General features: G+C 43.2%; 1 protein-coding gene across 17 annotated transcripts in view; it reads right to left on the bottom strand.

Moving 5' to 3' along the window:
- Positions 1–13,401, bottom strand: part of LRRFIP1 (LRR binding FLII interacting protein 1) — a 189,172-nt gene that overhangs the window by 84,634 nt on the left and 91,137 nt on the right. For 14 of the 17 annotated variants that reach the window (XM_090045028.1, XM_090045033.1, XM_090045032.1 and 11 more), the window contains exon 2: positions 4,890–4,976. In XM_090045028.1, coding sequence (XP_089901154.1) covers positions 4,890–4,976 — 87 coding nt within the window. Of the gene's footprint in view, positions 1–4,889; positions 4,977–6,244; positions 6,382–13,401 lie in introns of those variants that run through there. The other 3 variants (XM_090045037.1, XM_090045043.1, XM_090045044.1) reach the window with 2 other exon arrangements.

Genomic DNA, 13,401 nt, shown 5'->3' with positions numbered 1-13,401 from the left:
TCTTTGATGTTAGTGGTCCAGCTCATCCTATGTCTCCCTCCTCTTCTTCATCCATACATAGCACCTTGCCTTAAAAAAAAAAAAGCAGGCAGGTGTTCCCTCCTCAGGGAACTGGCACGGGGCCTGGAGGTACAGCAATACCAGGCCAGCATCAGGAGGGCCAGCCCTGACACCTTCCTCTTGGTGGCACAAATGCTATATTTGATGATAGCCAAAAGGCCAAGATGCTGATAGGAACCTACCACAAGAATAGGTTAGTGCAGCCCATCTGAATAAGACATGCAGTAGTACCCATTAAGCACAGTCCTCTTAAGCACCATCTGTTTTTCAAGTCATGGTGAGACATTACATTGCATACATTTCGACTTCCTCTTCACCCCCACTGCTAAGCTGCACATTTCCCATTGACACTTCTTTGCCAGCCTTAAATGTCTGGCAAAAATCACCAAATGGGCCCCAAACAGTTCACCCAGAATCCCTTTGTCACCCCTCCTTTCTCAGCCTGGCACATATGATTAGTGAATGAAGTGAAGGCAGACCAGGTTGCCCTGCGCCTCATCTGCATATACATTTTTGGAAGATCCTAGGATCTGTGACAAGAGCATCCAATTCCAGTCATGAGTATGGGGATAATTAGCACATGGCTCCTTTGTGGGGGTATCTGAAGTATACGCATATACTGAGCAGTGCTAGGCTGTGGTCACCATGCTGACTTTGCTGGGGCCCAACCTAGTGAACTCTATGGTAAATCATGAGCCTGTTGGCTTTGGACTAAATATCATGAAAAGTTTGTACTGTGTACAAGTAGGTGCCAAAATGCTGCTCAAACAAGTGTTTATAGAGTACTTGTGGTAAAACTTGCAGCAGTTTCAAAAGAGATAACATTCATCAATTCTAGATGAACTAAGTCTATGAGTACTATATGCAAATAGATACAGCCATGTTTAATTTCAAGGTTATATAAAATTTACTCTTCACTTGCATGTGGTTAGGGAAAGCAGGGTCTTACAGTAAGGAGAGGGGGGAGGGCCTGCCAGGGGAAAAAGTTGGGGGGGATTATAAAAACATTTATACATTTTCCATATACAGAATCAAATTATTGGAGGGTCATCTTATATTCAGGTTCCTCTTCTATTTGAGCAAATACAGATTAAGTCCCTGGCTTAATAGCATACCAACCACACTCCTTGCTTCTAACCCACAAAATATCCCTCCACCACGTTCACTGACTACCTCCCCAACTCATTCAATCCCTGGTCATGCATTAGTGGAGGTGCCAGAGCAGATTCCCTTCACTTTTGGAGAGACAATTTACTTAAGTCTTTAATAGTAATTTTACTCAGCAGACAAACTGAATCAGAGTACTACTGCATAAATTCCCACAGTGTCCAAAATAGGTCCTACACAGTCACCTGGTATTTTACCAAATAAGAGTTAAACACCTCAACTTTATTCCCACGAGGCAAGCACTCTTATTTTACAAAAGGAAAAAATAAAGCAGAGGTGAACTGATGTTACATAGCAAATAACTGTGCTTGGAATAGAAATTGTAGTGCCCAATTTTTGTCTACCTTTCTCCCCAACCTTTCTCCAAACTACTAAAAGCATACCATCTCTCAGCCAGTTAAAGTGATGCTATTCAACTGCATTTTTCTTTTTCTAAAGCTACGTCTGATAATGTCTCTTTGCTCCACAGTTTAAAGCCTCTTTACATGACTTCCTTTACACATGGTCTTAAACACAAGCCATTGCTTTATCTGCTTCTCTCCCAGGCCTGAAGAAGGGCTCTTCATGCCTAAAAGCTTATCTAACATCTCTCTCAGCTATGCAGTTGGACCAGTAAGAAATATTACCAAAGAAACACTGCTTTTTTGCACATTCCTTCGACCATCTCAGATGTAACACTGCTACTCCACTGCCACCATGTATGTAAGGCTAAATAAATTAGCTTGGAATGACATTATCTAAAAAATTTAAAATTCTTAAGGACTTTAACAAAGTATGTTTTCACGTGATCCCTGCTCATAAGCAGATCTGTCAGAGCATATGTACTCTGCTTTAAACACGAGATAAGTGCACACATACTCGAAATGTGTGTTGCATTTATAACTGTAGTAAATACATCTAAAAAACCAACTTCCTGATATAACAAGCATTTTGAATCTTAGATATTCAAGACGACAACTGCATGGACAGTACCATTTTTTTGTGTTCTCAAGAAGCAACAGATTTTTTTCCCACCACTTTTCTTAAAGAGGTCAAGGGCCTGTGTGCCTACTGATATTACAATGTCTATTCATCTAAGGCAATTTTAGATGCCAAGAAGCCACTGAAGCTGCTGGCTAGCTTAATATGTCCCACCATCATCTTTTAAATGCATCTGACAACTTAAAGGTACTCTTGGCAACAACAACAACAAAAATGCATCTGCAGCCATCCACTTCAGCTCTATCCCTCCCTGAAAGTGGGAATTATTTGAAAAAGTTTTTGTGAACGCTGAACAAAAAAAATAAAATGAACACGTAGAGCCTACGCTATGCATTTTATTTGACTGAATTATAAGATTCTTAGGTAGTATACATTTGATTTAGTCAGGGGTGTCAAGTTCATCTCCTACCCCAGACCAGAACCAGACCACAGGGCTCCTTGGGGGCTGGATCTAGAGCAGGGAACGGGTGGCTCTGGCAGTGATGGCTCCAGCTCCCACCATGTAATGCATGCCCCATGCCTGAGCCAGAGCTGCTGCCATCAGTCCATTTCAAGCTGGGGCGATGGCTCTGGCACAGAGCACACAGCAGAGATAGCTCCAGGTCCAGCACAGGGCATGTATCAGCAGGGCTGGTGCCCAAGGAGCCGAGGTGGCCAGTGTGGCATTGGGCAAGGTGGCTGAAAGGCAATTGGAGCTGTTAGCCCTTACTCATCCTTCTGTCCTGACTGCCTTGTCTACTGTAGTCCATGGACCCCAGATTCTGTGGTAGGCCACATCTCCCAGCCATAACCCCGTACTTCCAGTGACCTGCCAGTAGCCCAGAGAGCCAGAAACAGTGGCTCCATGGGCCAGATCTGACCCACAGGCTGTATGTTTGACAAGTCTGATTTAGTTCACACCAAATGTTACTTAAAATACCTTTATGGCATCTTTAAAACTGAATAGTTAGCCAAAAAAAGTTTTCATAGAATTGGGGGGTTTTGTGGTTATTATCTACAATTAAGTAGTACAGTCTCAAGAGACAGCATCCGCTTTGTTATAGTCTGAACTAGACAATTAAGTTACAATTTACCAGTTAGCTGCTTGTAGCATTAATTTTCAATCTCCCAGAGAAGGGAAGATGTCATCAATTGCTTTGGAATTACCGTGAAATTAGAGACTATCATCATTATGAGCTGCCACAGCGAAAATATTTGTTTACTACGGATTTGTCCCAGGCTGTTTCGGAAATCCTATTACTCAGGACTTAGGCACAGCAGGAGGTTCTATAATATAAATCTACAGTCACAGCCAAAAGGTTTGCATGGCTGGCAGAAGTGACAAAGGAACTTTCCATGCAAAACATGAGAAGCAACTGGAGTAGCAAAAGGCCTCTTCCTGCAATCAACATCATGCTTCTCTAGTACCGTTTCTTCAGCAGCTGTTTCTCAGCCGCAGTGCAGACATACCTCAGCTAGCTTTAAACTAGCTAGCTCAGGCCTCAGCAACAATCCAGCCACCATGGCACAGAACGTAGTGTGGGTTAACTGCTCAGTATAAGTATCCTGCCTTACAGGCAGGTTTTGCAGCTGCACAAGGCACTGTACTGCAATGGCTAAACTAATGCCAGGTCCCATGGCACTTAACTGAACACCAGTTTAGCTATTTCCAGACTAAACTGAATCACAGCCGCACAGCCATACGTTCCTTTCTCCCATTTTATCCTGAACATGCCCCAATTTCCTCTTGTTTTTGAGAAAACTCAATTATTTTAACAGCATCTACAATAACAGCAGCAACCCAGTTCATTAGATGCATCTCAATAAATGTGAAGTTTCAGCTGTTTCGAACACCACGATCTTCTTCATTATACAAAATTGATCCATTTTCTTCTATCAGCCTTATCCTAGAAGTAATGCTCTAATATTATTCTACCACCTCTTGTTCACCAAGCACACAAATATTGAACTCAGTTACTCAATACAGGATAAGTCTGATATTCTGTAGTACAGCTCTTAACCTGCCAGATACAACACAAGAAGTCTTTTCCAGATCCATAAAATCATTCAGATCTGCAATCCACATTGACCTAACACATGAAGGCACAACTCTGTCTGGCAGCACAGGAAAGACCAGTCTTGTAAAGTGTTAGCTTCCATATCAGAGAAAAAGCAAATATTTTCAAAAAGAAGGTGATATTATCATGAGTTCAGTTTGCTACAACCTTTTGTGCAAATGGTATTTTTACTCTAAGAACACTGATTCATTAAATGGATGAGATCCAGAGAGAGTCAACACTGCCATTATGTAGCTTGCTTTAATTTACTATAAAGATGAAGACTCAATGTCTTCCACAGTTATCAGATTTGTAAAAGTCTGATAAGGGGGGAAAAAAACCCAAAAGCTCCCTAAAAGTTGATACAAACTCAGAAATATTTGTCATCAAGTATAAACCAGGCACACACACTCCAACTGTAAGCAACTATATTGGGTTTTCTAGCAAAAAGCATTCCCATCACATTTTTTGCATTTTCAGACTCATTTTTAACCACAGTTTAATGACTGCTACCAGTTGGTCAAAAGTGTTGCCAGTGAAGACAGCTGACATTTCAGCATAGTAGAAAATTAACCAGTGATCTAAGGAATTTAGATCCTATTCAGGATGGCAGAGAAGGTCACCCACTGAAAACTTGGTAAATACCTCTTTTTGCTGCCTCTCAAGTTCCTTCATCCGAATTTCCCGCGCTTCAGCACGTGCTGCTCGTTTTGCTGCAAGCCTTGCTTCAGCCTGTGAAGAGAAAATAAACATAATTTAATAAATGCTGGGCAGTTTAAGGTGAAGCACACTTGCAAACCAGGACATGAAATAAGGAGATGGGATTCAGTTAGACTTTAAATGATGGGTAGGATTTCATTCACAAGTAATGATCCTGCATTCCTTCCTTGTTATGCTTTGTAGGCAGATAACATCTTTACACAGGCTACATACAGACTTTCAGTTTCTACTGGGAGAATTGCTGCCCTCCCAGTAGATGCCATAAGTATAAAGACAGTCGGCAATTCTCACAGAGCAAAAATGGCCACTCCGAGAAAAAACACACCTGGGAACATCCTGAGTTAAATGGGTCCCAAGAAGAAATTCTCCTGGGAAAGGAAACTTGTACATGTGCTTTCTGAGGAAAGCAGCAGCATCCCAGTGTGTTTTGCTCTCCTCTCTCCCCAACCCCTGTTCAAAAGAGATGGCATGTCACTCTAGCTGGATTTTTGTGCTCCAACTGAGAAGGAAGCACCTTCACACTGTGATGCAGGAAAACACAGCCTGGAAGGTAGTCTAGGTCAGCACATCAGGGCTACTGCCATCTATCACCAAGCAGACTGGGGAGCCTGCAAAGCATGCATAGGGGCAGCAGCCCAGCATTTGAACATCTGTTCAGGTAAATTTTTCCAGAAAAATATGATCTGGGAGAATTTTCCAAGCAGATTTGAACATGTGTATGAAACCACAATCATCTAGCTTTACTCATCAGATGCACTAAGGACATGAAGGAAAAACTTCTAAAAGGAAGCACTCTCTCATTAACATGTGCAGAGGAAACATTTGTATTAAGAGAGAGTTACAGGTCAAGTTTAAAAACAGGAGTAACAAATTAAGAAAACTTGGAAGTAATAAAGATGTATATTATATACACAATTCATATATTTGCTTTTTCCAAGTCTGATACTGCACATGCCCATAAACAAAGCTAGGCATGATTTTGTGTATAAATCCTGCAGACTGAAATTATTCAAGGGATTGGTAGAATCTAAGAAAATCCACTTAACATTTGTTAAAGTATCCAAATGTTCTGAATCCTATCCAAACCCTTCTGGTCTGCAAATCTGCCAAGAGCAGGCCTCTCATGAGATTTTTAGTACTTCCCCATTTCAGCAGTTGGAAATGCCAAAGTATATTCTAGGATGACATTTTAATATTCTGTTTATGATTCCAGACAAAAGTAGGAAGGCAAAAGTTACATTAAGAAAATATATCTAAAATTAGCTTGACATTTTCAAAACCTCAGAGGTTCAGGTGTGGTTCTGTCCTGATATTTTCAGTGGCTTGCCCAGTCGCAATCAAAAGTAGCCCACAGTAGAGCAAGGCTGAACGACACACTAAACTTCATCACCAGGGATCTGGGTTTTCCATTTCCCCTGGAAAACAGAGAAAAACATCAATTTCTCCTTTTGCCAGATTTTTCATTTTAGCAGAGAACCTGTTGATTTTTCACTTTTGCAAAGAGCTCACTGCAGGCTGGCAGACTTCCAGCCTACGTGGGGCTGGGAGGGAGCGGGAGGAGGGTAGTCAGGCAGAGGGTGCCATGTGAATATACATATATATACACACATATAAACACATATATATACACACACACACACTTATACACACACACATATATATAATAGAATCATAGAAGTAGGGTCGGAAGGGACCTTGTAGATCTTCAAGTCTGACCCCTCACCTGGGCGGGAGAAAAGACTGGACTCAAATGAGTCCAGCCAGGTAGTCATCAAGCCTCTTCTTAAAGATCCCCAGGGTAGGAGCCAGCACCATTTCCCTAGGAAGTTGGTTCCAGCTCCTAGCCGCCCTAATTGTGAAGTAGTTCTTGCAGATGTCTAATCTAAATCTACTCTCTAATAATTTGTGTCCATTGTTCCTTGTCATGCCAGGGAGTGCTAGGGGAAACAGTGTCTCCCCCAAACCCTTCTGGTCCCCCCTAGTGAGTTTACAGTCACCAGGTCCCCCCTCAGCCTTCTCTTGTGAAGGCTGAACAGGTTTAGGTCCCGCAGTCTTTCAATGTAGGGTCTGCCCTGTAGTCCCCAGATCATGCAGGTGGCCCTCCTCTGGACCCTTTCAATGTTGTCTACATCCCTCCTGAAATGGGGCGCACAGAACTGGACGCAGTACTCCAGCTGTGGCCTGACCAGTGTCGCATAGAGGGAGAGGATCACCTCCCTGGCTCTACTTGAGATGCGCCTGTGGATGCATGACAAGGTCCGGTTAGCCCTGCCAACCGTGACCTCACATTGTCAGCCCATGTTCATCTTGGAGTCAATAATGACTCCGAGATCCCTTTCTGCCTCCATGCTCTCAAGAAGGGAGTTTCCCATTCTGTACATGTGCTGCTGGTTTCTACTGCCTAAGTGCAGCACCCTGCATTTGTCAGTACTGAAATGCATCCTGTTTATGTCAGCCCACTCCTGTAACCTATCCAGATCCTGTTACAGTCTTTCCCTCCCTACTAGCGTGCTTACCTCACCCCCAATTTTGGTATCATCAGCGAATTTAAACAGGTTGCATTTCACCCTATCGTCCAAATTGCTGATGAAGAAATTGAACAGCGCAGGCCCCAGGACCAGAGCCCTGGGGAACTCCGCTGCCTTCTTCCCCCCAGGTCGAATATGACCCGTCCACCACCACCCGAGTATGACCCTTGAGCCAATCTGCAATCCATCTGACTGTGTAAGCATCAATGCCACAGTCGCCTAGTTTTTTAATGAGGATGGGGTGGGAGATGGTGTCAAAGGCCTTGCTGAAGTCCAGAAAGACTACATCCACGGCAACACCTGCATCCATTGCCTTTGTGACCTGAGCATAAAAGGCAATCAGGTTGGTCTGACATGACCTGCCCCTAATAAAACTGTGCTGGTTGCCCTTGAGCATCATCCCTGAAGCCGGCCCATCACAGATGTGCTCCTTGAGGATCTTCTCGAAGAGTTTCCCAAGGATAGAGGTAAGACTGATGGGCCTATAGTTGCCTGGGTCCTCCCTCTTCCCTTTTTTGAAGATGGGGACCACGTTAGCTATCTTCCAGTCATCCGGCACCTGGCCCGAGCACCACAAGCACTCGTAAAGCCATGCCAAGGGCCCTGTGTGTACACACACACACACACACACACACACACACACACACACACACACACACACACACACACACACACACACACACACACACACACACACACACACACACGGCAGCCTGGAGAACAGCTCCTGCAGGTAAGTGAACTGAGGCCCTTATAGGGAGGGAGTTGGGCAGGGCTGGGGCTAGGGCTGCTGCCAAGCCAAGGGGTGCATGGAGCTTGGGACCCAGATGCTGCATTATGTAGCCGCAGGACCCCAGCAGGGAGTGGGATGGTGCTGTATACAGCTTGTCCAGGGGATGGGGCCAGCCCCCCACTGCTGCAAACATTCTCGGGGAGCAGGGGATCTGTGTCCCCCACATCTGTGCATGGGGCAAGGGGCAACATGGGTTGCCTGCTGTAGGCTCGGGCTCCTGCTCTGCTGCCCTCCCCCAGGGCCTCCACAGGCCAGTGGATGCAACCTGGCACTGCAGGGCAGAGCAGGGCTGTACAGGAAAGCTGCTTGCTGCTGCAAGCCCCATGCTGCCCTGGAGATGCATCCCCTGCAAGTGCAGCTGTGCAGGGTTGTGGCTGTTACTGCTGCTGCCTGCACAAGGGAAATGTCGCCATGGCAGTGAGCGGCTTGCAACAGCAGGCAACTTTCCTCTGCGGCCCCACTCTGCCCTGCAGTACTGGGCCAAACCCACTGTGCTGCAGAGGCCCTAGGGGAGGGCAGCAGGGCAGGAGCCCAAGCCCACAGTGGGCAGCCCACCCCCACCCTTGCCCCGCACACAGATTTGGGAAGCGAGAGTTCCCCCTGCCCCCCTCCCCCGACCCCTCAGGAGTGCATGCAGCAGCCATGAGTCAGCCCTGCCTCCCTGCCTGAGCTCACAGGGCTAACGGGGTGTTGCGGGGAGTGAAGGGCACCAGCAGGGCCAGGGAGGTTGGGGAGGGAAGGAAAAGGCGTGAGGGGCACCAGCAGGGCCAGAGGGGGCGGTGGCGAGTGGCCTTTCATTTTAATCATAGAATTGTTTTTTTTAATCAGAGAATTTGTGATTTTTTTTATTTTATTTTTTTTTTATCAGGGAAAACTATGGATCCCTGCTCATCACTACATGATTTCATAAAATAAGACGTCAAACTTTTTACTGCAGTAGAATGTAGAGCTTAGCACTGATGCTGAATAGTTTTTTCCTCATAGTGGCATCTATTTGCCACATTGAAAAGCACAACACTTAAAAATCATTTAAGTAGCACTTATAAAACATTACTTCTGTAGTAAACTGCAAACCAACAAAATGTGAGCAGCTTATCTGACAAAAAAACAAGGGGACTGCAGCTAGGTTATGGTAAAGCATAAAGTAGGAACATTGGCTTCCACCAATCATCCTATACCGTAAGGAACTGGAGAACATAAAGCATCAGTTTTCTGTTCTGTAAAGTAGGGGCAACCTTTCCGAGGTGTGGCTCAGAACAACCCACAGGTCAGAAAGCAGGTGCTATGACTCAATCACTTCCGGTTTGCATAGTGGCACAGGAAGAGCATCTGTAGCCAAAGGCTGTGGCTGCCAAATGCCAAAGATTCAATGGCTCTGTGGACCTTCAATTGCTGAGTTTTATTGCAGAGTATATTCACCATTCAAAACTAAAGAGAAAGGAACACAGGAGAAGGGGGAAAAATTACCTACCACTTAGTTAATAAAGATATTGGTGCTCAGGTAATAACTGTTTTTTGGCAAAACTAGATACCTAAACTGTTATGTGCCAATTTATAAAATAAAGACGATTCTTGTAGATCACCATAAAATTCTACTCTAGACTGCACCAGTCAATGTGCAGAAATACATACGAGACCTTATATCTAACTAAAGATTCTTTGTATTTCTAGCAAACTTCCCCCCCCAACTTTTTAAAGGAGTAGTGTCAACATTTGATTCTATTCCCTCTAAAACATTCTCATATGCAGATATCTGCTTTGATTATTGCATATTGGAAAGTGAAATCAGATTACAATACATTTAACTGCATCCTGAATTTCATGTCAAGATGGCAATACTTGTAAGAAAAATTACTAATTCCACAAAAAGTTAAACACTTCCCTTTTGGCAGGAAAATGCAAATTGGATTCATTTCTTTTTAAACAGAAGATGTCATCCTTCAGTTCAACATTCGAGTTCTAAAGTATCTAGCTGGTTCATTCAACAGTAAAGACTGTAAAACATACTTGATGAGATATCTCAAGATACAGCAACTCATTAGCAGCACGTCCAAAAATAAGTCTCAGAGCATTTAGGTTATTTATAAAGCAATGATAGTACTTTCACATACCCAATGAATGTATATTATTAATTGGTTTTAGTGAGAATTAACAATGGGATCAAAAATATCATTTGCCTCTGCCTAGAAAGGTTGCCAACAACTTGGTCCTGGCATTGTACAAACATGAGCCTCGATCCTATAAAGAAAGTTTGATATCTCTTAAAGCATGTACTTTATATAAACTTTAAGGGCTTTAGTACCCTAGCATCCAATATGGATAGTTTATATAATCATTGGAGAGGACTATTTGACCCTATGCAATTAAAAATTAAAATGTGATAAAATGCTTTGTTCCCCTAATTAAACATTGGTTTTATGCACATAACCTTAAATATTTAAGCTACTACAGGTCAAGTGTGTTATCTGGGGCTTTACAAAGCTGAGATGATAACACAACACTACTACAAAAACTGGGATCATTCTGAAATATTCTGTACAAGCGGCAGTCAAGAAATTTAGAGAGTACCAGGCCCGGACACAGTCACCTTCTCCTTCAGTAGCTGCCTAATTAAGATAGTTTGTCAAATAAGTAAGGTTTCATTGTATGCACCTTAGGAAGAATGATAATCTCATCCCTAAAACTCCAACTTTCCAGATCATCATACTTGAAGATTGGGTGTGCCTTTCTTTTAATATGCTTAACATGAGTAATGCTTCTGGTTTGGTATCTGTCAACAAAAGCATGAATTCAGAGATAAGCCTTCTTATTAGGAATTAAGTCTACACCTGAAGAAACAAAGTCTAGTTTCATGATTCTAGTGCAGTTGTCAAATACTACCTGCCTCCTACCTGTCTCCCACCCATTAACTCCCATTCCCTCTGATCTTCCCTGGGATGCACTTGCATTTTCACAGACCTGAATTTTGCATATTGGCTTTAGCTTCAACTCCACCCACAAGAGTACACAAACACCAGCAGACTCTCCCTACACCTGAAGAAGGGTGTTTGTGCCCAAAAGCTTGTAAAGAACAATTTTTCAAACTATTTAGTTGGCCTAATAAGAATCTTGCCTGTCAAATACAGATGACACTAACTTCGGTGAAATTAAGATCTTGTAAAATTTCTCACAGCTTAGCTGATCATGGCTGCCTACACAGAAACTGACAGGAGCCAAAAAATACACACAAGTTTCTAATAATTTTTTCTCAGGGAAACATTACATTAACCTAACACTACAATTTAAAAAAAAAAAAAAAAAAAAATACTGAAAAAGCCAAAGCTCCCAAACAGGAAGATCTGCTAAATGAGTCTTTTGTTACATAGCCTATCCTTTTCTTGCCACATGAGGAATATCCAGGACTCTGGGATCTACTGGTGTCACTCAACCAAGCCTGGGGATATAAGCAATATGAAAGGGTGCATATTTACTGTACCCAAAAAAGAAAAGGTGAGAGAAAGACCATTTCTTTGGACAGTACAATCTTTTAAATATAATCTACCTGTTGACATTACCATACTTACTCAAATCCAAAATAAGTTTGATTTTTCCCTCCCCCTCCGTCAGCATGGGGGGATGGGGGCCTCATTTTGGATTTCCGTACTAGTCTGGGACAGGCAGTAGCTCAGCTGGGGCTTTGGCCCCAGGTTTCCAACAGATCACCAACTGATCCAGGCTGGGATGGCTCATTTGGCAGGGAAGGATAGACTAGGAGGGGGGAGGGGGAACAAATGGGAGCTAGCGTGTGCAGCTCAGAGGGAGCACGGGAAGACAACATAGTCTGCTCCCACCCCATGCACAGCTGCTTCCTCCCTCCCTTGGTTTCTGCTCCTGCCTTCAGTCCCTCCAGCTCTTATCCAGCTGGGCCAGGAGCTGCTGCCATTTCTTCCTGGCTATGCTGGGCTGGGGTCGCTACTGTTGACTGCTCCAGAACTGGAACAGAGAAGCAGCAGACAGTGAGAAGCATAGGGGATGGGGATGGCAGGCATAAGAGAGAAGCATCAGGGATCAGACACATGTATGAGATGTGGGGGGAGAACAACGGATGGAGGGCAGGTGCAGGCATGTAGGGGTCAAGGGAGTAAGGGGCAGGGGTTTGGCTCCTCACCCCCACTGCTACTTGCCCAGCCACAGCAGGGGGACGATGAATTTAAAACAACCTCTTACTAATTAGATTCTATAAATGGAAAACTATAACATCTATAATTTTCCATTTTTAGAGTCTAATAATTGGAGGTGGGTCATCTTAAATTCAAAGTAGTCTTGGAGTTGGGTAAATATGGCAAGACGTTACACTCAAAACACATGCACGTATTCCACTCCTCCATTTTCAATTAAGGGCCAAAAAATTTATACACTACATTTCAAATGTCACAAATATCCACTCTTGCAGTAACTAAATTTTGTCATGTACTGATACTAATACCTTGAAATTCTGAATATCACCCGTGAGAGGCAGCAGTTCCTTCAGATGCAAATAACAGCTTCAGCTTTTAGTAAAAGATAATCAGTTTAATTTCACCTTTGTCTTGGTGTAAATTTTGTTCTCCAGTTTTAATGTCAAATACTTAGAGATCAACACAATTCCTAGGCTTCTATTAATTTATTATACTCCAGTTTTGCAATCAATGCATTCTGTACATGATTGGCACACAGTCAATAAATTACCACTCCACCCAATACGTGCAAATTCAAACTATAGATACAGAATTAGATTGAAGAGAACAAGTTTTCATTTAGTAGCTCACCAGACGTAATGATGAGCTGTTTTGGAGGCAAATATATTTTACTTGCGAGCATGTTTTGTTTACAACCACATCCTAATTAAATACCTCTAAACCACACACACTGGTGTCCCCCATTCCCATCTAATGGTATAGCTTAACCATTACTTATTACTCTTGGCCAATACCTTTTGGAGTCTTTTAAATTAATATTTATATTTTTAAATAATATACAATAAACTTCCATGAATGCCAGAAATCATGTGCTTCCTAGAGTCATTATGGGAGGGAGGGGGGCAAAAAACACCGCAACATTCTTCTAACCAATGCACTGACATTTATTTTAGGATGGC

Source organism: Crocodylus siamensis, chromosome 4 (genome assembly GCF_052110815.1).
Source record: "Crocodylus siamensis isolate JL-2025a chromosome 4, ASM5211081v1, whole genome shotgun sequence".
In the NCBI taxonomy this organism is placed as follows: Eukaryota; Metazoa; Chordata; order Crocodylia; family Crocodylidae; genus Crocodylus; species Crocodylus siamensis.
Note: the sequence above shows the minus strand (reverse complement) of the source record. Positions and strands in the feature narration are given on the sequence as shown.